General features: G+C 47.5%; 1 protein-coding gene across 1 annotated transcript in view; it reads left to right on the top strand.

Annotated features, from left to right (window-relative positions):
* The window catches only part of MICAL3 (microtubule associated monooxygenase, calponin and LIM domain containing 3), a 216,887-nt gene extending 192,482 nt beyond the window's left edge, over positions 1-24,405 (top strand). The window contains exons 28-32 of the mRNA XM_012556919.2: positions 5,825-5,935; positions 6,827-6,920; positions 23,756-23,855; positions 24,009-24,082; positions 24,180-24,405. Coding sequence (XP_012412373.1) covers positions 5,825-5,935; positions 6,827-6,920; positions 23,756-23,855; positions 24,009-24,082; positions 24,180-24,364 — 564 coding nt within the window. The 3' untranslated portion in view covers positions 24,365-24,405. The remainder of the gene's footprint in view (positions 1-5,824; positions 5,936-6,826; positions 6,921-23,755; positions 23,856-24,008; positions 24,083-24,179) is intronic.
* Positions 24,406-24,703: the final 298 nt, after the last annotated feature.

Genomic DNA, 24,703 nt, shown 5'->3' with positions numbered 1-24,703 from the left:
CCCCTACCCTCCACCACCGCCACCACCTCCACCTTCCACCACCCTACCTTCCACCACCCCCAGCGCCTCCACCCTTTACCGCCACAGGATGATGGGAGAAAGGCTGCTCTTCCTCCAGGGTGTATGGAGGCTGGGATGGGGTAAGGGGGCTGGGACAGTAGATGGAAAAGTCATACTGCGAGGCTGGGTCACTCTGAGGATTTTCATCCTGCCTGCTTTGTGTATTTGTTGATTAAAGAGGATTTCCTGCTATTAAAGACACTGACTAAAGAGACTGAGCTGGAGGTCTGACTTAGCCCCCTTCATTTCCTCAGGACTTCAGAGAAGATGTGGCCACTCAGCTCTCCTGAGATGTGAATGTCTCAGGGTGGAGTTCCTTCATCACTAGCCTCCTTTGGATGTTCAATCTTTTGATTTTAGGGGCTTTTGTAGCCTTGTCTAGATATAGGCACATTGGAGGAGGACGAGGAGAGGAAGTTCTAATGGGGCATCTGTGTCACACAAAGACCTCAGCAGCAAGGCCATTGCCTAACCCTGGGGGTGGTGTGCCTACCCTCCTGTCCAAGGTGATAGTCCAGCCTCCTTTTACCTTTTTTGAATGAAAAAATTTCCCCAAACATCATGTACCTTCTTTACAAGGCTTTTTGGGGCTGGAGGGTGAGCCTGCTCTCCCCATGGGCTTCCAGGGCTTAAAACGTTGGCCAGTAGACCAGCTAGAAGGGCCATGATGGGCCTGAGCCTCTGTATGTGTCACTCAGCAACGGTATGTGTAGCGTATTTCCAGTTTCCCCCTCCTAGCCTGATCCAGGTCCTCTTTTGATAACTTGGCAAACTGGGGAAAAGCTAGTCATTTTTTTTTCTCATCTCATTCTTGATTTGTGTACCTCCCTTGGCCATGCCAGCTCTTTATCTTTCCCCTCTCCTAGAAGGACACGTGGAAAGTCAGACCTCTCTTTCTGCCCCACCCTGGCCGTCTGCAGAGCCCAGCATTGTGTGCCTTAGCCAGGCCACACCAAGTTAAGTTTTGGGATTCTGTGTACTCTCCAGCGGGGGCCTGCCTTAACGTGCCTCTAGTCAAGTGCTCCCTGTCAAGCTTTCCCGAGCAGTAGCATTGGTACAAACTGAGGATTGCTTCTGGCTATATATGTGAGTCTCTGAACACATCCCGGCACTGGGGACTGGCTAGTGGCTCCCTGAGGGAGTCCTAGGGGTCTGCGAAGAAAGGAAGATACGACCCAAGGTTCGCTTTGCCTCAGTGGCGACCATGCATACATTTAGCCAGTTTGTGACACAACCATGCATGGTTGCTGTTGTGGTCAGGTCTGTCTGCTGCTTCTCCATTAATTAAGAGCTCTGCTAAATGCTGAGTGGCAGACTGCCCAAGATGGCTATGCCAAGGTCATCACTTTGAAATAGCACCACTCACAGACCCAGCCTCTCCCAGGGCTTAGTAGGCATGAGGAGCAGAGGGAATTCTCTTTTCCACTGTGGACATGAACAACAGCTCACGGGCCCCCACCATAGAATCCTAGAACCAGAGCGGCCCCGGAGACCTCGTGTTCCAGCTGCACCCCAGAAGTAAAACCACCTGCTGGAGGTCACGTAGGAAGTACCAAAGACAAACCCGAGCCTAGGATAGGACCAACCCGACTCCCACCATGATGCTCGGTCATACTGAGTGAGAGGAGGGCACCCTCTACCTCCAAGACATGAAACCTAAAGCAGGAAAACAAAACTAAACAAACACAGCTATAAAGGGTGTCTTTGGGAAAACTGAGAAAGTGTTAGTATGGACTGTATAAACAATATAATATTATCAAATCAACATGAATTCCTTGTAAGCAACAACGGTACCGTAGTTATGTAGGAAAATGCCCCTGTTCTTAGGAAGTACTTGCTAAAATATTTAGAGTGAAAGATCGTGATGTCTACAAATGATTCAGAGACAGAAGAAAAAAAAAGATTATATATAAAGACAGCTGAATCAAACATGTGGCTAATGTTAACATTTGGCAAATCTAGGTGATTTGATAAGGAGCCCTGGTGGTGCAGTGATTAAGTGCTTGGCTGCTAACTGAAAGGTCAGCAGTTTGAACTCACTAGTGGCTCCTCAGGAGAAAAGACCTGGCAATCTGCTCCTGTAAAGATTATAGTGTTGGAAACCCTATAGGGCAGATCTGCTCTGTCCTATAGGGTCATTATGAGTCAGAATCAACTTGATGGCACACAACAAGAAGATGATTTGGTGAAGGGCATATGGGCATTTATTGTCCTTCTCCTTCAGCTTGTCTGTAGCTTTGAAATTTTTCAGAATAAAATGCATGGGGAATGGAGGGACCTAAAGTGAGAGTAGGATTGGAATTGACTCAAGAGGGAAGGCTCTTGCTGACAGTGCCCCAAACCCCTGTAGCCAGAGCCCGCTGAGGCTGTACGAGTGGGAAAAGCATCTGTACGTGGGAAACAAACACCTGTGTTTTGTTAAAAAAACAAAAACAACTTTAAAATAATGAAAATATTTATTATAGAAAATTAAGATAATTTTAAAAAACAAAGAACCCTGATAGCCCTGCCAACAATAGAGAACTCACGTGTACCTCTTTTCTTTGCTTCAATCCAATTTTAAATACAACTAACGTGGCTGTTTCTTGACCACTGAACCATCAGAGAGCTGTGCATTCGCTTTTCCACAGCCCTGTAATCTGTTTCGCAGCAGAGACGGCGGCTCTCATGGCAGTCCTCATTCTCTCAGGATGTGCCATGGTTTCACTCTGGTGGCTGCCTCTACCAAGTCTGGTACCAGCCCCAGACATCAGTAAATTATGAGGAAGGAGGCCACCGCTCCCGACCCCTGTAATTTTTACATCACTCACAGACAAAGAGTGTCAAACCTACTCCTTAGGTTGTGGTATCTTAGTTCCTGTGGATTTTTTCTCCCACTGCTTGGGGAGCTCATCTGTCTTTTAATGAAGCAGCTGGTTCTAATAATGAAGTTTCTTCCCCTCAGTCTGGTTTGCGGGAGAGGTGAGTCAGTCTGAGGGAGGACGTACACGCTCGAAGTTAAATGTTGCTACTAGGAGGCACACTCATCTTCTCTAGACCAGTATGCTCTTGAGGCCCCCTGATGGACAGAGAAATAACAAGGCAGCCGTCAGGGTCTCCCTGTTCAGAGGCTCATCCAGACCTCGTGTCACCTCCCTGCCTCACTCCCTTACTGCCTTCTAGCCATTTCCACCATCCAAATATGGGTGGTGAGAAGACCAGAGGAGGAAAGGTCGCTGACCTCAGCTCTCTGAACAGCTCTGCTCAAGGTTTAGTGGAGAGAGTGGAGGTTAAAATTACTGCCTGAAACAGTTTTGGTCAATATCAGTTTTTTTGCTATTTCAGTACCCTTTTGCCAAGTATAATCAAGAAATGGCCACCTGTCCCTCTGTTGCACGGAGATGAGTATGAGTCCATCTGGCCCTGTTCAGGAATACTGCCTGGAGAGAGCCTTTTTGGAAGAGAACATTAGATTCGACGTTCAACATTGCTCTGTGTCTGTGTCTCTAGCATCAGGAATCCCCCCCACCTGTCCCCATCCCATTGCCCCACAGCATCCAGGCGGAAGAAATAGTTTAAATTTTCACACAAATATGGTTTACCCTGGTTGGTGCAAACGGTTAATGCACTTGGCTGCTAACTGAAAGGTTGGTGGTTTAAGTCTACCCATAGGTGCCTCAGGCCTGGTGATCTACTTCCGAAAAATCAGCTATTGAAAATCTTATGGAGCACTGTTCTGCTCTGACACACATGGGGTCGCCATAAGTCGGAATCAACTCCATGGCAACTGGTAAACTGGTATTGATTACTAAGGGAGAAATAGCGTCTATCGTCATACATTTAAACAGTTTTAACTCAGGCACAAGTGAGATTGAGAAAGAAAAGACACAATTTGGGGGAGAATGAAGAAGCTGTCTACTCAGTGAATAGAAGAGGGAATTTATTCAAAACAGGGGCTCCCTAAGACGCTGCTGCTGGAGGCTCTCCACCCAAGTTCATCATTCATGCAGTCCTGTGTGATACTGTAAAAAGTAATCATGTGTTTTAGTCTTGCGTGTTTGTTTTGAACTCTAACTGATTTTGCTCCATTTCTGTGTGTTCTATTTTTAATTTTTTAATTATTATTATTATTGCTATTTTGTTTTGTTTTCCGTTGCCATCCCCTTAAAAGTCGATTTATGTACCACACGCCTTGGCATTCAGGAGATCATATGCATCAAAGGTAGTGTCTCATTCCCATTGACTGGTCCTTGTTGCATGCATGTCTGTGATTAACTACCCAGAGCAGCGCTGGCCCTGCCCTCCAGCCACATCCTCACTAACTGTGTTATTCCATGCATGGAGCTGCAGCAAACACTAGCAGCAGAACTTTCTTCAGATGTGTCACGAGAGAGACAGGATGAGACAGCCTGCCCTTCGGCTGGCTGGAGTGCATGTGGCAGTTTTGCTCCAGGGCCTGAGGGGGACAGAGCTGCCTCTGGGATGGGGCACTGCAGAGATGGGTGGTCATAGGCCTTGGCTGCAAGGTGAAACGCTTAGGGCCCCAACACCCACCTGTGATCTTGAAGGGCTGCCATCATTGGACTCTCTGCCATCACTCTAGCTCTTAGAATAAGATTATGAGAATATACCCCTGAAATGAATTTGGAGGTCTCCATTAAAGTCTATAAAGTTCTTAGAGGCAATAAAGAGGGTACTAAGAATAAAGGCAAAGCCCCCAGCATTTGCCTTTGGTTGCCCAGTGTTTGGAGCCCTGAACTCGGCTGCTAACCAAAAGGTCGGCAGTTTGAATATACCAGCCACTCCTTAGAGACCCTATGGGGCAGTTATACTCTGTTCTGTAGGGTCGCTATGAGTTGGAATCGACTTGACACAACGGGTTAGTTAGTTTGTTTGTTTGTTTTTTTGGCCCAGTGTTTATTCAAAGCATCCAGCACTCACTGGCGCCCTTACCGCCCCCATTCTCAGGCGTACGTTAGCAGTTTCCTCAGTGTAGTTGCACTGAGTTTGGTCGGTTGCCTCTTCAGCTCTTCTAACCCCCATGATGGCTCCCTTCCTCCTAGTGTTGCCTCCCCCAACACTGCTGCCTGTGTGCAGAGCCCAGGGTCAATCCACGCTCACCTCCATGGTTTTCCCTTCACACTATTAATAAGTTTGGGGTCACACAGACTTAAAATAGAAACATCCCTGTTTTCCCTACTTGCTGATGTTACTTCTTAAAAGAACGTTAGAAGTACCACTTGTCTGAAGAAAGTGGGTTTTGGTATCAATCAAGACAATAGAAGGACCCTGATTTTTTCTTTTTCCTCCCCCTGTAAGCCTCCTAGAAGCAGGAGGCTTGGGGAAACGTTTACCAATACTTTTTACCCCTACAAAGTCTAAAAAATAGCAGACATCCTTATACAGGAAACAGGTGGTCTCAAAGAGAAAGGAGCGTGTGGGTGTCAGTTGTTGTTTTAACTTCCTAACAGTTAGTCCCCACTCAGCCTCCAGCCCTTGTCATGAGGGGAAAGTGTCTCGTAGATCTTTAAGTGAACCCTGTGGCATTGGGGGCACAGCAGTGATACGTGCTAGTGAACCTTCTGGCTGAGCTGCAGGCTGGGGAGTCCACACACCCCTCATCCACGTGTCTGCCAGCCTTGCAGCACTCTTCGGAGAGGAAGTGTGTCGGGCACCAGGGCCCACTTCGGGGAAGAGTCCTCTCCGTGCCCCTGCCAGCCAGCCTCCCACTAACATCGCAGGCCTGCATGCCCTTGACTGAGGAAATACCTCTTGTTCTCTCTAGCCAAGAACCTACACGGAGGAGGAGCTAAACACCAAACTGACCCGGCGTGTACAGAAGGCTGCCCGGAGACAGGCTAAGCAGGAGGAGCTTAAGCGGCTACACCGAGCCCAGGTGAGACCACAGAAGGTGGGACTGCTGCACACCTGAATGCCATTTGGAGCCCTGGCTAAGTCACGTGGCAGCATCTTCCTATCCACCCAGCTCATTCTCCACCATGACAGGGGAAGGGGAAGAACACAGAGTTGAGGTAGATGGAGCAGCCCTGTTTGAAGTAACTTGCATTAGATGACAACCCCAAATTCTTAGGCCACAAACTTAATGCAACTACAGAGGCCTCGTTTTTGTGGTTATTGGTAAAAAAGGAAGAGCCAATCTTTCAGATTCTAGACTAAATCCCTTAGTCTAGAATAATCATTGTAACGTCAGCTAATTTAATTGTAACAACTGTCAAGAAGAGTCAGTCGGTAGCCTGTCAGCCTCTGAAGGGCCTGGAATTTTGGGGAAAGAGGTCAGGGTTGTCCTCCCAGTCATCAGCCTGTGTCTTCAGGCCTTACAGATCCTAGGCCATTCCAGATTTTTAAAAAACAATTTAACTTGTAGAGGCAGGATTTCCACAATGCTTTCCAAGAACTCCTAGTGCTTTAGCAATCTCACTATCAGAAGAGCCTTGGGTTATAGTACTTAACGTCCTTCCTGCGGGACTTTATATCCACTTCCTTTCTTTTAACTTCTGTGGAGAGGGGCTGGCCACCACTTTAAAGTACATCCAGCCTCGGCGGTGCAGACCCAAGAAGCCTGCACAGTGACCAAGGCCCTGTGAGTAAGGGGCTCAGACACAGGTTGGCTTCACACCATACTCTGAACATAATGCCCATAAAGAGGGCCTTTCCCAACTTGTTCTCCCAATTTGTTTTTCTCCTTTGTTTGTACAGTTCCGTCTTCCTTCTGAAAGCTAGGAGATAAGAGAGTTGGGTGCTTATCCTGCATTTTGTTTTGTGGTAGATTATCCAACGGCAGCTGGAGCAGGTAGAGGAGAAACAGAGGCAGCTGGAAGAAAGAGGGGTCGCCGTGGAAAAGGCACTGCGTGGTGAAGCAGGTACTGTCCTGGTTTCCTCTGGGAGGAGGTCTATACCTGAAGGAAAGCCCCCATGGTAGGCTAGCCTTGCGTCACCTCATCTGGACCTCAGCTCCTATTCCAGCAGGATTTGCTGGGCCCCTTCACTGAGGTTTAGGACTTCCTATTAAGCACAGGAAAGGAAGGTGCTTCTGTTTGGGACTGCCCTAAGGCCCAGACCTGGTCCTCAACCCAGCCTTGGGCTTGCCATTCACCTGTAGAATGAAATCTGAGTCCATTTCACCTGTTGATGGAAAGCACTGGATGGTCTTCCCCCTTTCCTCTTCTCCCTTTCCCACCCTCTCATTTTGTCTAGGAGAAAATAACTGGGAATGAGGGAGATTGTACCACAAGGAGCCATCACAGAACTCACTGAGCAAGCCCCCAGCCTCCTCCCCCACATGCACCCCCTTGTTTAGCTCTCTCCTGTCCAAGCTATACAGAGCACGTAAGGACATGTCCACAGAGCCCTCCCATGACCTGTGGGAGGAGCACAAGGCCCTCTTGGCACAGATTTCCCAGTGTGAACCCAGACCCTTTGTTTACCAGAGAACTGTTGCTCAGGATAGGTTGAGAGGCCCGTGCATCCTGTGATGAGCCAGCAGGGAGGGAACCCTGAAGAACGACTGATTGCCGCTCTTGACAGGGAAGAGCTCTAGAATACAGTGCGGTCACACCTAGTGATCCACCAGAGGAACCTTGTGGATTTGGCTTCAGCACAGTTGGGTGCAAAGAAAGCCATGAAATACCTGAGTCATCCCTGGTCCTGAGGACCCAGGAAGCCACGTTGTTTCAGGACCTTGAAACCACTGGACCAGCCCTCAAAGTTAGCTCCAGCCTCAGGCGTGTAGTGACTGATTTCTACTTTCTCAAGCTTCCATGAGTCTTGGTTCAGTCCCTGTATGGGGAAACCTCCATCTCTTTATAGTGAACACGAGGCCTACAGGTTCAGCATTGAAATTACAAGTCTGGGGAGTGAAGAAGGGCAGTGACCTAATTTTGTGGTGATCCCTTATTACTTCCTTTTTCTGGTGTTGCAGGCAGGGGCAAGGGGAGTACACACAGGCAGTCTGTGAAACTAAAGAAGAACCAGTAAGAGGCAGCTAGGAGTTGGGCTAGCTGCTGCTATCCAGTCTTGCTAGAAAACAGACCGATGGGCTGCCCTCATGGTGTGTGCCTGGTGTCAGTTGAATTCTTAAGGTTCTGTAGGCCTGTGGTTCATGTGTTTGAGAATAGGGGGTCAAGCATAGAAGTAGGTGTCCTTTTCCAGGCCCTTCCAGGCCTCAAAATCACAGCCTTACAGTCAACTGAGTGAAGTCCTTCAGGTGAAGAGATGGGATGGGGGAGAAAGAAGATGAAGATGTGGATGTTCTTGGTTTTGTGCTCACCTGGTACTTGAGGCCCAGGCCACCAAATGAGATGCAAACACTTGAACCACTGAGCATCCAGTCAGCCAAAAAGCCTGGGATCTGTTAAGGCAAGCATTGACCCCATGTGTCAGATTCACCTAAAAGGGTTACCAGGCTTCCCAGCAAACCTGTGATAATCCCCCACTATCTTGTGGGCCCTCCTTTCCTTGTTTTCACTCCCTGCCCTGTGTGGTCTGGCTTGGCCTCCTCAGTTAAACCTGTTCATTTGGGGGGACTTAGCCCCAACCCACTTAAGGTCCCCTGTGCCCAATATAACTGGGTCCACAGGTCCCTTTCCTCACTGCTTTTCTCTTCTTGCAGAAGCTATCAGGAGGGAGCCTGGGCCCATCATCATCCCTTCTTACCCTTCCCCACAGTGTACTTCTGTCAAGATGGAAAGTGATAGATCAGTCAACACATAGAATAACTCAATAGTGATCTGCGTCTGCATTTCAGAGCTAGCTTTAATCCTCAAGGAAGGCATGCTGCCCCTCCTTACTCACCACCAGGGTTGATCTTTCCTTTAAGACACCCTAGCGTCCACTGGCTGCCAATGTAGTTTGAGTCTTTAAGACAGTACTTTTAGAAGCTCTTCTAGAACAGCCTGCTTTATTCAAGCTGCTGACAAGGGACCAGAAAAATATACCATTCAAAATTGGCATAGGATTTTGCGAAAATTCTTCTCCAGGGGTTTAGATGATTACATTTTCATAAACATGTACAAACAGAATTTCATCTAAGACATTGGTTTTCAAACTTGTTTTTTAGCAAATCAAATTATAAATTCAAGTTTAAAATAAAAGAGAATTAGTCTAAAATGTTAGTAAACACAAATTTGAAAATATAGGTTGCAGTAGAGAGCAGCAGGTATCAGTAAGCCTCAGCATCCTACTTATTCCTGGGGCCCTGTATTGAGAATGGTCCAATTCACACAGGTAGTTGTTACAAATGGTACAGTTTAGCAGCTCACCTGGAAATCTCAGGATACCTGCAGTTTAAATGATCTAGATGCTCAGAACTTAAAAGTGGAGCAATAGGAACGTTCTCACAGTTGAATCACTAATGAATCTAACAGAGCTTCATATTCCTTATAAATAACAAATTTCAGATAGGAAGCTCCCATACATAAACACAAAAGCCAACTGTGCTATGATATCTTGACATAATGTGTCACCCACATAAAGTGCCACACTGTGGCAGGAATGTACTTAGAGAGTTTGTAGATAAGAATCAACATAAATCTAATCTCCAAAATGTGAAAATTAATCAAATCCCTACTTACCCGTTTCTGAGTCATCTCTGACACCAGCCACCAACACTGCACTCTTTATCTCTGCCCCTGCCATCTGGAGCTAGGTCAGAGCTCACAGGTTGAAAGGACACCGTTCTTCAGATTGCCAAATAGACAGGTGCCAGCCACAAACTCAGGAGTCCACATGACACCTTACTTCTGACTTGCTGGCTGCAAATTTGGGGTTTTCCCATAACCTCTTCGGGATGCCAGCTGCAAGCTGTAGGAGCTTCCCCTGGGCTCCCTTATTTTCCCCTGCTGGCTTCCCCTTCTCCTTTGGGTTCGTTAATTCGCTAAAATGACTCACAGAACTCACAGAAAGTACTAACGATGATAGATTTATTATAGTAAAAGGATACAAATCAGGATCATCATAAGGAAGAGACAAGTGGGTGAGGTCTGGGAGGGTTCCCAACATGGAGCTTCCATGCACATCCCAAAGAGGGCTTGTCACCCTCCCTTCGCCAGTTAGGAAGCTCTGGAGCCTCCGTGTTCTGAGCCATTATTGGCCTTAGTCATTATGTAGTCAAGATTGAGGCCTCGTTGCGTAATCATGATAGGTTAAATCATACCTCCTGAAGCTAGTTGATATTGGCTACCAGGTGGTCTTTCTGGTCTGGCCAGCCCCCACTCATTACCGCAAATCCTCAGGTGTTGTCTGGATAACAAAACTACCTCAATTTCTCAAGAAATTCCAAGGTTTGAGAGTTATCTTCTTAGGAAACAAGGGCAAGATCACATTACTTTAGGTAAGGTTAATTCTTTACATCACAGAGTGGCTGACACCTCACGGAGTGGTAGCTGTCGTAGGGTGTTCACCTATACAATTTTGCATAAGCACTGTACTTGCAGGCTGGACTTTAAATAAATAAGCAAGCTGTCCCACTTACTAACACATTCACGGAGAGTTCAGATACTTGCACAGAGAGGGCAGAGGAAGGTTGGTCCTGGGGCCTCACAAAGTGAGTTGACCTAGCAGCAGATTAATGTGTTGGTGGTTTTCAGTGGGCTAAAAGTAAATGTGCTATGTCCTATTAAAGTATGTTTAAATGAGTTAGAAGTATTTATGAACCAGGTATTTGGGAGACCTCTGGAATACTCTCTTGGGGAACCCTGGAGTTCCACAGAGCACAGTTTGAAAACCACTGTTCTAGTCCGAACTCCTTCCTTTAGGCAGTGTTACACCAAGATCTCTCCATCCAAAGCCGTGTCTGTCCAGTTTTTAAAGACAGGCCTTAGTAGCTCTGTTTGGAGATTTCCCCATGGTGCATTTGGGGAATTTTCAGGATACGGTGGCTTCTACCGTAAGAATATATTTCCACATATGTTATTTTCCTTTTCTTGTTTTAATCACATCACTCCTAAGCCTGGTCTTCTCTCAGAATTCTCAGTGACCCTGTTCATAGTTGACAGTTGTCATCTTTGAGGCTCAACTGTGCACATTGGCCTCTCCTTCCTCTCCTCCTTCTGCATTATCTTCCTCTTGTTGCACCTGGCTGAGCCCTGGTCAGTGTGACCATTTTTCCTGTAAGAAGGTAATCTCAGCTGAGCATGGTAATCTGGAATCTTTCAGCAGTGCTAGTACAGCCCCCTCCCTGAGGGCTCTGCTGAACTGGCCGGAACCTTGCTTGATGGACTCAAGCTTCTGTCGCTGTCTGAGGAGGTCAGACTTTATTAGCCAAGTTGCCCTTCCAGAGAAGAGATCTGATAATGGGCCTGCCATCCCACTGTTCTCAACTTGTCTAAGAATTATTCAGGTCCAGAGTGAAAGGATTGGGTTCAGAGCCTTCGACCCTAGGGCAACACTGAGAGTCTTGCATTCTCTCTGGTACTGGGGACACCAGGAAGCTCTTTTTGGTTCTGGAACCCTGATTCAGACTTAAAGCCACTGGAGCAGCCCAGAGCATGAGCTGAAAAGCCATGACAAGATTGCACTCTACTTTCTGATGTGCCTGTTCTTGAAGGGAAAACCCTCGTGAGGAGTAAAATGACTGCCAGGATCAGCATTCAGATTGTGAGGCTTGGAGAAAAAGGGGTGACACTGTAACAGCTGAAATTTGGTGTGCTCTATGTTTCTTTATGATTCGGGGCAGATGACCACTGCCTATTCAATAGCTGAGTTTCTGAAGCCCCTCAGCAGCGCCCAGTCTTTGTATCTCAGGCATGTGAAGCAATTAACATCCTGCCAAGTGGAGATAAAGGCTAGGAGTGCCTGTGACCAGCAGACCTCCAAGAGCCTTAAGGCACATCATCCTGGGGTAAGAACCATACATAAGTCATAGCTAATTTCCTGTTTTAAAGTGAAGTCTGGCTGAAGTTGGAGCCTGAACCTCAGAAGAACAGGATCTCCTTCATCTCAAACCCATCCCACAAAAGTGGTTATACGAGGAGTTGGATATAGTCTCCGTTGGGGTCACTTGTTTGTGAATTCTTGGGAGAGCTGTGTCTGCATTTAAACCTAAGAGTTGGTGTCCTTGCAGAGCTTGTTTAGGATGTGCAGATCTTGCCCCCAGGCCCTCAGCCTGGGTCTCCTAGTGTTCAGTAAGTAAGGAAGTAAATAACCCGATCTGCCCCTGAACTTGCTTAAATCTTCTTAGATAAGGTTGGTCCCAGGAGTCAGGGTTGCCAACAAAGCCAACATCTTCCATCCTAAGTGGTAGGAAATATAAACAAGAATCACACTGTTATTGGCTATTGGCTCCATCACCAGTGGTATTCAGTTAATTCCCCCCTTCCACTGCCCCAAAGTACAGGTACGTATTGTGTGTATAATGCAGTTATAGAGAGATGCATGCTTTCCAGCTGTTTCTCTTTGCCCTATTGCTGTATCTGTGTGTGAGTCTCTTACGCTTCATTTCATTGATAGCATTGGGCATGGGGGGATGGGAGGGTTATCTGATCCAGTAACTCTCTCTTCACCAATTCCTTGTTGTAGACTATTGGGGAGAGTCTTATTACAGTGACCTCATCGACTTGCATCTGGGTGGTATGTATAGCAGCATCTGTTGCTGACACTAACCCCGCTGATACCCTTTCCCTGTCCTCTCTCCCAATCCCTGCTCACAAACAAGAAGAAATCAACCTGATAACCAAATGGCAAAAGCACAGGCCCTTTTCCAGCTCAGAATGCAGCAGCATGCCGGGCCCTCCTCACTGCCCATATATGCTCCAGAAGATTTGAGGCAGCTTTTCCTGCCTGAGGTTATTTTAATTTTTTATGACAAAACTTCACCTGCCCCAACCCATCAGCCTTGCAACCTGGTCCCCATATATTGTTTGGTTGTTTGACAGCAGCAATACATACACACAAACACAAACACATGCGCATGCCAGCATGACCTCTTCCCTGAATTTCATCATCCACAACTTGTAGGTGTCACATCACTAAAAAGCTCACTGCAAACCACACTCCAGATTCAAAGGTGAAGAAATCAGCATCGCCCTTTTTCGTTAATTAGGGTGTGCTCACATTTCCCCCAGAAGATCCAAGTGTATGGACCGGCTTTATTGCTGTGATTTCTGTCCATGTTCACTGAACTTGAGGCTATTTTGACAGGTGCCTGGAATGATGTCCACACTCCCTGCTCCATCCTGGAACTTAACTTTGCAGTTCTTTTAAATGAAGACAGGAAAAGCCTAAGGCATTGCTTCTCTAAGTGTGGTCCCTGGACCAGCAGCATCAGCATCTTCACCCATGAACTTGTTAGAAACGCAAATTATCAGGCCCCAACACAGACTTACTGAATTAGAAACCCTGGAGATGAGCCCAGGTTATATGTGTTTTAACAAACCTTCAAGGTGATCCTGATGCCCTTTAACATGGGAGAATTACTAGCTTCAACTAATTCAGTATTTTTGTTGTCTTGCGTGCAGAGCTCAGCATTTGTATTAGCTTAGAGAAATGACCAGTCCGTGAGTCGTGTTTCTAGACTTTGGACAGTTTTTCTCCTAGAAGGCTGCCATTTTGTCAGGAGGAATGCCAAGCAGCCAGCACTGAGGTTAACCAAGGGGGGGCTCTGGCACCTTCCTGGTGTCCTGGCATCCTTGGTCTGGCAGTCTGACCTCTTCATCTCTCCTTGGAGGCTCCATGCCCAGAAGTGGTCTTAGAAGAGCTGGCAAAGGAAATTCTCATTTTTTATTCTAACCCTTCTTTTTAAGTCACTCCTTGGCCCGTTCATTTAAAAAACAAAGCTGTAATTCTGTGATTCCTACTATAAGGCAATGTCATACCCTTAAGGTAGCTCCACCAATAAGGAGCCGGGGCTGTTGACCTCATTGGATAGGACTGATTGTTGTGGGCTCTGCTTGCTATGTTCTCTGGCCCCATGCTCCCTTTGAATCCCACCCCTCCAGAGACCCTGGGCACCCAGAGCTTTGGTATGTTCAGTGACACTCAGACTTGTGACCGTTGGTGCTGTAAAAGGGCTGATGCTTACATCCCAATTAATTGATCCCATCCCTGTCTAATCCCCTGACTCCTTTCCCTCCTCCTCCTAACACTCCCTGGGGAATGTTTTCGTCAGTTATAAAATGAATATCAATGTGTGCAAAAAAATATTTTTTTAATTCAAAATCTCCTGAAACAGTCAAAACCCATTTCCCTAAAAATTATATTCACCCTTCTCTCCCATCTCAAGATACTATTGCCATATGATCACCTCATACATGTCTAGTTTAGATTTTTTTTTTCTATCCCCATTGCACATTATAACATTCAGCTTGAGGGATGAAATGTAGCTGGCTGTTTTCATTTCTAGATTCCTAGACTCCAGCTAGAAGCTTTTTGGATTTAGAATTCGAACGTATGCCAGGGGAAACTGAAATAAACAGAAAAAAGAAATTCAGTGTGTCTTTGGAATTATAAAACACTTTACCATCAGACACCCCAGAACCCTTGTCACTTGGTTCTCATCAGCTCCTGACTTCCCCTTTTGTCAGACCATGATGAATTTTCTGTAAAATATAGACATCTCTTGCGGTTCTGCTCACCACATAAGAAAGTGCTGCTGCCCTACTAATGAAGCATGAAAGAAATCTTCCAGTCCGGAGGGTGGAGCCCTGTTCTCACCAAGCCCCGGGAGGAAGACGTAGATGCCAGAATTAGGTCCCTTTTCAGTTTCTACAGATGTTTCATTCTTGGAGCACTTTTTAGCCCTTGTTATTTGGAAAAAAAGAAAAAAAGTTACCTTTTTTGCAATCTGGGGCCTGAGATGTAGACCTGATTTTTCCTCTACTCTTGCATCCGCAGAAGACTGCAGAAGCCCACTGCTTAGCAGCCGTACCCATATTAGTTCTCTCATGGGTAAGATGAAGCTCCAAGCAGCACTCAAGGTGTTGGGAATTCATATCCTGCCCAGAGGAGGCCAAACTCCTGATCCTTGCCCACTGCTCCGCCCATCAAACTGTTGCCTCAGTGGGGTCTTCCGATGGCGCTCAAGCTATTTAAAGGCTTCAGATCTGTCTCTGAGCCACAGTATAGAGAATAAAGACTTCCCTTTCCCACATAGCTGGCCCTTGTGATTTCAAAAGAAACCACTAAAGAGGTTGCATAATGACCCTTGGGCAAGAGAGGAATGGTCCCAGAGTGACCACACTCCTTTTCCTTCTTCCGCTGGGATATTGGACAGGCTCACGTCACCCACCACAACCCACCAAGTTGTATTGCACTAGGACAAATAGATGACTAGAAATCTTTAGAGAGAAACGATGTCTCTTCTGAAGAACTTTAAAACACACACCTAATTTCTAGTTTTCAAAGACCTCACCCCTTGAATTGGGTGTCTCAGAGTGAAATTGAAAGCATACGAGTGGTTTTGAAATGGAACATAAAGGGCTGGAACATTGTTGCTGATGAGTTGCGGGAAGAGCAGGGCTCCTCCAGGCCTGCCTACATACCCTGCCCTCTGAGGACCATGTCCACACCTGCCTGTTCTGTTTGCTTCCCCTCAATTTGCTGTTATTAGATTTGGGCTCATCTGCTTAGTTTGCACATTAGCCTGGATCTGTTTTTTGCTTGGGAACTTTGAAATCCTTGAGGTTCCCCAGCATTCCACTGTGTGTGTGCATGTGCATATATGTGTGTGTATGTACACACGTGCTGGATCTCGATTCTTGCATACCCTTTTTTTGGCCTTCATTTTTTTTCCCCCAATCTAGAGATTCATTCTGCATTGAGCTGTTATAGCACGAAGTGTCTCCCCAGCCCTGTCACATGTATGTAGACTGGCCCTGCCGGACCAGAAGCCTCCTACCCTGTCTCATGCCTGCGCACCGCTCTGTAGCATCGCCCACCACCCGGCCTGATTCCCTGTGAGGGCAGCAGTGTTTGTCATCCCCCGGGTTTGGGTTTGGGCACCTCAGCCTTGCAGTGCAAAGGCTGCCTCATGCTGGGGGACTGGGACTGACCAAATAGGTAGCCTGGGTTGGGGAATCAGAATAGTCAAGTATAATCTTAGCCAACAGAACATTTGGTCAGTCTGTCCTTGCTTCAGCCTACATAGCCTGAACAACACAGAGAAGAAAGTAAATGAAAACCTCATCCCTTAAACCTAGACCACCAAGAAATTCTGCAAGTTGGCTTTCTGCAGGTTTGATCTGATAGATTGAGCATGGGCCTGACAGCTAATGCTCCTGATAAGGTTTCTTTCTTAGGAAAAGGTGAGTAAAAACGGTGGTTGTATCTTTAACATCAGTTGGTGGCAGGGAGTATTGTCCCAACACTGGGCAATTATCAGTAAATGTAGTGACATTGCTGCCCAAAACAAGTGTGAGAAGCAAGAGCCCACCCCAGGCGGGACGAGAACTGAGCAGGGCTGGCCCACAGAGACTGGTCCAGTGCTCCCTGTGGTAGGAAGCTGGATATGCCACTGAGGAAATAAGCAAGCCTCTCTCCAGCCCCTGACACCTTGATGTGGCTTAGAGCTTGTTCAGAGGTCAAATGGAAGTCAAAACCAGTAAGAATCTCTTTCTACCTGTAGGGTTTTCCAAAAGTGTAGCTGAAAGGGAAGTGATCTAACCCTGGGGTACTTTACAGTATATTTTTGCACATGAAACAAGCTGCTATATATCAGAAGGGAAAGTGGGGAGAGAGGGGGGTGGAATTTCTAGCCCATAAAAGGATGGTATTCTATAATGTTTATGAGTTGGTTATTTGGAATTCTGTGTCTTTACATGGAAATGCAGTTATAAATGGTGGCTTAGCTCATAAAAAGCCCATTTTCTTCAATGTTTCTAGCGTACAGTACTAGACTAGTGTGTTTCCACAGGGAAATGCAACAGTCCAGGCTGGGACTTGCAGGATCTAGATCTCTCCCTAGCAAGCCCCTCCCCATGGCCCACCAGGCACTGGCTGTAGAGACCCCTCAGCTTTAGGCCTCTGGTAATGGCTCCTTGGTCCAACAAGGGGGAGCTAGGAGCCTATATAATGGGTAGAAATGGGCACCTGAGGTAAAGCAGTTCTCTAGGGCTGCTTCTGAGCCCATCCCAGCTCCCTGGTCATCCCCCCTTTTTGTCCAGGAAGCCTTGAGTCTGGCCTGCCAACTTGCTTTCCTGCTGCTGCTGCCCTCATCTTTTACCTCCAACCAGAAACTCTTGCCTGCTTTAGCTCTTAAAGAAAATGGGGCTAATGAGTGGCTAACACAGTTCCTGGTACTGAAGAGGGTCCTCAGCAAACATTTCTTGTATAGGTGATTAGTCTCTCACATTGTCTTTAAAATCCATGATCCTTGTAAGACATTTCTAACAGTTTTTTATATTAGTGCCAGTGTAGAAGCTGATAGATTAAACATAACCAGGCAGAAGTGAATTATTGAATTGGAAATGCAGAGCCTCAAGCTGACTCCCATCACGGCCGTGCTATCACTGGTATTCATTGGCATGCCAGGCTTCATACATCCCCACCGCTCCTCATGAGAAAAGTACTAAACCCTTCTATACCTCTACATCTCAGGGTGAAGGCTGCTTGGGCTCTTGGGATTTTGAGTTCCAGAAGGACCAAAGTAGAGTTTATATACATTTCAGATGAACATCCAAGTTCAATATCTTGCAGGGTTTTTCTTCACAGGTATCCTAACATTTCATTCAATTAGCTGATAGGAGGGGAGGATAGTGTCTTGGGGATGAAGTATCTTATGGGTGGGTTGAAGAGAAGATGGAAATATAGAAAGAACAAGTGTAGAAAAGGGAAGAATGCATAGGATTGTTAACTTCTCCCACTCTGTCAGCCATTCCACCCCTACTGGGTCCCAGACCAGCCTGGGCCACGACAGAGGGCGGGGCCTGGAGGGAGGTATCTGAGCAGTTCAAGGGTGAAGCGCAGCGTGGAGAGCACCCCCAACTGAGGAAGGCAGGACCTGGGTTCAGGTCCCAGCTGCACTACATCCCCTAACAGGGTACTCATCCTCTACAGGAGACTGGGGCAGAAGGGATGGCATTCTGATTCCACACCGTGAGCCAAGCTAGGGTCTATGTGTGGATCCTCGTCTTCATGCTGCTTCAGGTGGCCACCATTTGTTAGATTTGCCTAGACCTGCATTGGTCCTTTAAAGAGGAGAAGTTATTAGCTCAGGGTGGAAAAGGAAGATGGATTTTAGTTCAGGCTCTTCCACATGTAGCTTGTTTGAGCCCCAGATTTCTCATTTAAAAATAGGGGTGATAATGGCTACCTGGGTAGCCACCCAGGGCCATTGTAAGGATCAAATGAAATAATACATGAGAGTGTTTTGAAACTGTAAAGCACAATCCATGCTTATTTCATACATCATACTGGAAACTGATGGAACTTGTCTTACTATATGATGATATTCTCCTTATCATGATTCAGTGGTATGCGTCGTCTGCCTCCATGTCGGAGGGGGGCTAAAGAAGCACCAGTGAGAGTCACATTTGAAAAGGAAGCACTGATCCGGAGAGAAAGATTTAGTTTATTGCCAGGGTATAAAACAGACCAGGGAAGTTTGCAGACTGTTGAAGGAAGGCTGGGTAGTCCAGGATGATAGTCTAGACTTGCGGATAAAAAGCCTCCAACCAGGACCAAATCCTGGGGGCTCTGAAGTAATGTCAAGAGTCCAGAGGATGCAGAAAAGGTTTGAGAAGTGACCAGTATGATGCCTGTTAAAAAGAGACAGAAACCTATTACCCCGGCATTAAAAAAAAGATTCTATTTGCCATATGCTTAACAACATCTTAGCCCTTAGGACCAATGAACCAGATCACCTACTTCTCACATCTCCATAAAAGGCAGAGAAATTGCCCTCAGAGTCAGTGGGTCTGCCCCCTCGCATCTCATTTCAGATTCTAGTCTGGGATAGAACTCCTTGTTTGATTGTTTTCTCCCCTCTGTCTCTGCTTTTGAAAATAATATTTCTTGTGTGATTTTTTTTATGATAAAAGTAGCATACATTGATTATGGAAATATGGGAGCATGCCAGAAAGTCATAATCATGGACTGTGTCTTCAGGGGGCCATGCTGGCCCTCCACATCCTGTGTCTGCTAGTGTTAGAAGACCTTTTTCTCTTCTTAAACACTTGCTTTATGTGATGCCCCCTTTTTATAAGTTCATTTCTTAGTTCCTGTTCTGAGTATTCTGTGCCTTGTATTGTCCTCGATATCAGAAACTGAGAGTTTGGTCTACATAAAAGAAGCTAAATGCTATATTTTGCGATGTCCAGAAAATAGAAGCACGTTTTGTTTATACATGCAGCACGTACTTCTTCATTGTGGACGTATGTTGGTTGTGTATTGTGTCACTCTCCCTTGCTAATGAATATGGACACTGTTCTAACCTGCACCGTGGACTGTTCATGTGCAACATCCATCATAGAAAGCAGCAGTGATTTTTCATTGACATCGTATTTAACAGGATGCTGTAAAGATTACAGCCAGGAAAACCGTATGGAGCAGTTCTGCTCTGTAACACGTGGGGTTACCATGAGTCGGAATTGATTTGATGGCATCAGGTTTTGTATTTTTTTTTGTTATCCACGTATTTTGAGCATCAGCACAGACTCTACACTTTGAAATAAAGGAGATGGATATAAAAGGTGGAAGATGAGCTAAATAGGCAAAGCATATTTTTTAGGACAGGAACCCTTCTCCCCTGCCCCTGAATCAGCCAGGGAAGTTGGATATAATCACCATAGACGCACACACATACTCTCTCTCTCTGGCTTTAGTTTTGAAGTTTTACCCCATACTGTATTCCCTGTGCACAGAACATTGTGCAGAATATGTGAGGAACCTAAAGGGAAAACATGCCTTTATTCAGTTGCACAGGAGAAGGGCAGCTTAACAGTAGCTTGTCTACTTGGCCCTTCTGTTGACTAAAGCAAGGTTATTTCTTTAGCCCTGTTGTGATCCTAAAGCTACCCGCTCACCCTGCCCCTGCAGTCCTGAGCCCTGTTTCTTCTCTGGGCTTTGTTGTCTCCTGTGTGTGCTCCTGTTGGTTCTGTGATGGTCCCTTGCTCAGCTCCCCTCCCTCTTCCTTGAGTAACCATCAGGTCTCCCCAAGGTCTTAGAAATGTGTCTCTCCACACTGTCTTCTCAGTTGCCCCGTCCATGACTTACCGGCATCGTTACTGTGAGTTTTTGGCATGTCCTGTCAACTCACCCCTTTTGGTCTTTACAGTCCAAAGTGTAACAACCTTCCCCCAGGTGTGGCATTGGATCCTTCCACAGAGATGGAAGGACCAGAAGAAACGGGTGGTTCGCTGTCCCTGGCACATGACAGGGGGTAGTGATTTGGACTGGTGAACGTCTCCCTCTGTGTGTATACATTTCCTCCAACATGTCCTGGCTCAGAATTCAAAGCATTACAGATGCCAGAGCCCTTGAAGCCAGCCACAGTATGAGGGTGCTGCCTCCATAGACTCAGATTTTTCCTGTGGGCATGGCAACCTGACGGCAGCAGACCTCTCCTCACCCCTTAGGCTTAGCCAAAGTTCATTTTAACTCAAGCACATGTTTGACTATGGAGACATCTTAGAATATTTCACATAGGCTTAGTTAGTTACCCCAGGTTATTACCTGCAAACCTAGAAGCAATACAGGCCACATATTTAAAACGGTCTGTTTCAGAGGTAGGCAGTCCTGTCCAGGGGGCTTTGGGCACTTTTGAGGAGGGAGCCTAAGGCCTGGAAGGCCACTATGTGGTAGTGCACAAATTTCACAGCCCTCCCTGTAAGGAGTAAAGGAAGAAGGAGCAGCCCACTTAGCCTGCGAGCTGCCTGCCATGATGGGACTCTGTGTGTATCTTCTCTGGAGGAATCCTCTACCCCTTTTTTAAGCCACACGCCCCATCAGTGACTGCCGCCCAATGCCTGGGTCTGCTCTTGTTCAGTTTCCATGCTGAAAAAAGGACTTAATTCATTTGTAGACTTTGTTTCCCTTGTTTCTGCTTCTCCATTTCTTGTATTTTTTTCTTTTCCTCCTGTTGTTCCTTTCTCACTTTTTATGCTTTTTGTCCTCTGCTTGTTTTTTATTTCACCTTCTCCCTGTCCCTCTCCACTTCCAAATTCCTCCTCCTCTCTTTCCTGCTCCTTTTTTGTCTTTCTCCGTTTCCTCCTCCTCTCCTTGTTTGGTCCTTTTTGAAGTTGAGCCCAGTGGCGGGACTCCACGGCGTAGACCTCTCTCCTTCTGCCCTTGCTGTGTCCATGAAGGTAATGTAACTTCACCCAACCTCATCCCCACTGCCTCTGAGGGGGTTGTAGCAACATTAGTCTCATAGGGACCCAAAACCCAATGATTTCTCTTTTTCCCCTGACACTTGATAGCCCTGTTACAAAATCCCATGAGTATGTGGCAGTTTCTTACAAGGCACAGTATCCCTTTGACTGTTGAAGGGGAGGACTGGGTACAGGGTAAAGCAGGGCCTTCAGGTACAGCCTCCAGGGCTGCCCTGCCTTCCATGGTTGGGGCCTTTAAGTCCATCAGATAAGGGGCCAGGGACACAGGTGAGGAACCTCCCGCCTGTGGGTCAGCAGTGATTTATCTTGGTGGAGTCGAGGAATACTGTCCTTAGGAAGACTGATCTACACACACACCCCTGAGTTCTTTTACACAACAACCCTTACAAGCAAACTTCTCTGCCCTGTGTCTTGCTGAGTGTGTTTTTTTAGTTTGTCTGATATGAAGTCTGTTGTGGTGATAAGATTGTCATTGAAAAGGCATGTGGGAAGGGGAAGGGGAGTGTGGTCATGACTAACCCTTGCTAACCTCTTACTCTGCTCTCATGGCTCTCACATTGACTTTCACCCATCCCACCATGCCCCTTGCTCATCGGCTGTGAGCAGACTCCACCATAGCTCATGAGTGGTGTTCCGATGTCTCCCAGTGGAATTTCTTGTCTTCACACATGGGGAGGTGGAGAGGCGGGGGAGCGTTCCCAGTACTCCGGCAGCTTGCCGCGCTGGACAGCTTGCATGCCTCAGGGCTCCATCTTCCATGGGCACGTGGGCACACTGTGCAGAGACGCTCCGAAAGGAATGCATGGAACTGAGCCGTGGGCTGGTCTATTGGATTGGGTGAGAAGAGCTGTAGTCCCCAGACACTCAGACACGCACTCCTCAGGGACAGGCACTGCAGGCCATGAGTGACTGCCCATCCTTCAGAGCAGGGCTCAGGGATAGGGCTTCACAGGGGAGCAAAGCTGCATGTGCCCTGGGGCAGAACATAGACACTGACCTCCGCTTGTGTGACCGTGACATGGTTCTACCTCTCCAGAGTGTGGGAAAAAGACTAACTGGCTTAGGCATCATGTGTGTCAGCAAACAGCACTACAGAAAGAGATTTGTCTTTGAATAATGTGCAAAGAAGTCCAGCAGGAATAATGTAGGCCAGCAGTGAGCTCAGGAACCTGATGATATGAGAGAATACACCTGAGGATGTCTTCCATACGTTTCTGAACTTGGCCTTTACTGGGATGGAGCATCCAACCAAGTGGCATAAAATTGGAAGGACTTGGAAAGATTTCTTAGTCTGAGGCCTCTTGACCTGGGGCCAGGGGATGGACTTTCAAGAAGCTCACGAACACCCTGTGATTCTACATACTGTTGTGCGCTGTGTACACATACGTATTTCCCTAGCTTTCATCAGATTCTAAAAAGGGTTTGCAATCCAAAAATATTTAACCATTGGAACAGTCTACCTTTTGCGTTAGGCAGGACCACACTGTTGCCATGAGCTGCTTGGTGCTCCAAAGAAAGGAGTTTCTTCTCTCCTTGGTGGTTTGATTTGCTGGAAAGTTCTTCCTTCCATCCTCCTGCTGCAGTTGAGCCCAGTGGAGTCAGGCTGCTGCTGATAGAGGTTTGGAGGGCAGTGGTGTGGCGGGGCAGGGCCACCGGAGTTAGCAGCCAATCACCAGCTCTGGAAACTACTTTTAGGATTGGATCAGAGCAGGGGCGCCCGCCTTATTTAGTCCCTGGGGTCTGCTGTTTCTCTGCCCTTGGTGGGAAACCCGTAGACATCCTGGCATGTGCCGCATGCATCATGCAGGATCCATTGAGACAATATTTGTCAGGAAGCCTGATGTAGGCACAAGTTAAGGAAGCATGTCTTCCTGGTCAGGATGTAAAGAAATGATGAGGCGTCAGTATCAGTGGCCCCAGAGAGGGGTGGTAGCCCAGGAAAAAAAAACTGCTTAAATGAGTGTAACTTCAAAAGTTGGGCAAAGTATAATTTATAAATTCACATTTACCTCATTCATTGGACCAGTTTCCTCAAATGAGTCCTAGTACATAGCAAGTACTCAATAGATATTAAGTGAGTGGGGAGAAAAGCAACTGAAGACATACCAAAAGAAAAGCACTAAGCCAGGGGTCAGGGTGTCTGAGGGGACACAGCAGCCCATGAGGAGTGAGTAGTCACCACTGGCCAGGGGGCTTCTGGAGGAGTATGAGGGCAGGGCCCGGGAAGTGAGACCCTGGGGGTAGGGGTGATGCCAGGGGCCTCTAGTTCTCTGCCCCTCCTCCCATGCGTTGTAGGCAAACTCTGGGCCTGGCTTGGGAGTGTTCCGGCAGCATCTTGCTCGGCTCTCTTTGCACATTTGCCCTGTGTGATGATTTCTGCCGGCCGGGTGGATAGCAGACACTGCCGTGGCCTGACACGCCCTCTCTCTTGGCAGGCATGGGCAAGAAGGATGACCCTAAGCTGATGCAGGAGTGGTTCAAGCTAGTGCAAGAGAAAAACGCCATGGTGCGCTACGAGTCGGAGCTGATGATCTTGTGAGTGGCCTTAGGTTGGGGGCCCGGCAAAGGGGGGAATGTTAGCTCAGTGCCTGTCACAGAAAGAGCATTGGCCCTTCCTAATGTGGTCGGGTGAGGAGGGTTGGTCCCCAAGTCACTGTTGCTTGTCTTCTCCCTTCCACCCAATCTCAGTGCCCGGGAGCTAGAACTGGAAGACCGGCAAAGCCGACTGCAGCAAGAGCTGCGGGAGCGGATGGCAGTGGAAGGTAAGAGGGAATTGGGGGTGAGGTGCGCACATGGAGGCTGGAAGTGGGCACTGTCTCCCTGGCCCTCTAGACCTAATGTCTTCTTCGGTCCCCACAGATCACCTAAAGACGGAGAAGGAGCTGTCAGAGGAGAAGAAAATCCTGAATGAGATGCTGGATGTGGTGGAGCAGAGAGACTCCCTGGTGGCCCTGCTGGAGGAGCAGCGGCTCCGAGAAAAAGAGGAGGACAAGGACCTGGAGGCGGTCATGCTGTCCAAAGGCTTCAGCCTGAACTGGTCCTGAGTGCCCGCCCACCTCTGGCTGGTTAGTCTGTCCACATCCTCCTTACCCGGGCTGGGTCTCCCAAACCACCGGGATTCCAAGATTGGAGAAGGCCCAGCACTTCCTGGGAGTTTGCACTCAAACGTCCACGTGCCTCTTGAGAAGCAGGGCCAAGTCTCACGTGCTGGGGGGAAACCCTAGGTGAAGACGCTCGCCTGCGGCGACTCAGCCTCCTTGGGAGAGGTCCACTGGACTTGCAACGGAAGAGAGTGAGGCAGGGAGCGTGAGATGTACGACGTGCAGACAGCCCGCACACTCCCTGAGGATGCACGCTGGCTGGTGCCTCTTTCCTCTGCGGGC

Source organism: Trichechus manatus, unplaced genomic scaffold (genome assembly GCF_000243295.1).
Source record: "Trichechus manatus latirostris isolate Lorelei unplaced genomic scaffold, TriManLat1.0 scaffold00081, whole genome shotgun sequence".
NCBI classification, from domain to species: Eukaryota; Metazoa; Chordata; class Mammalia; order Sirenia; family Trichechidae; genus Trichechus; species Trichechus manatus.
Note: the sequence above shows the minus strand (reverse complement) of the source record. Positions and strands in the feature narration are given on the sequence as shown.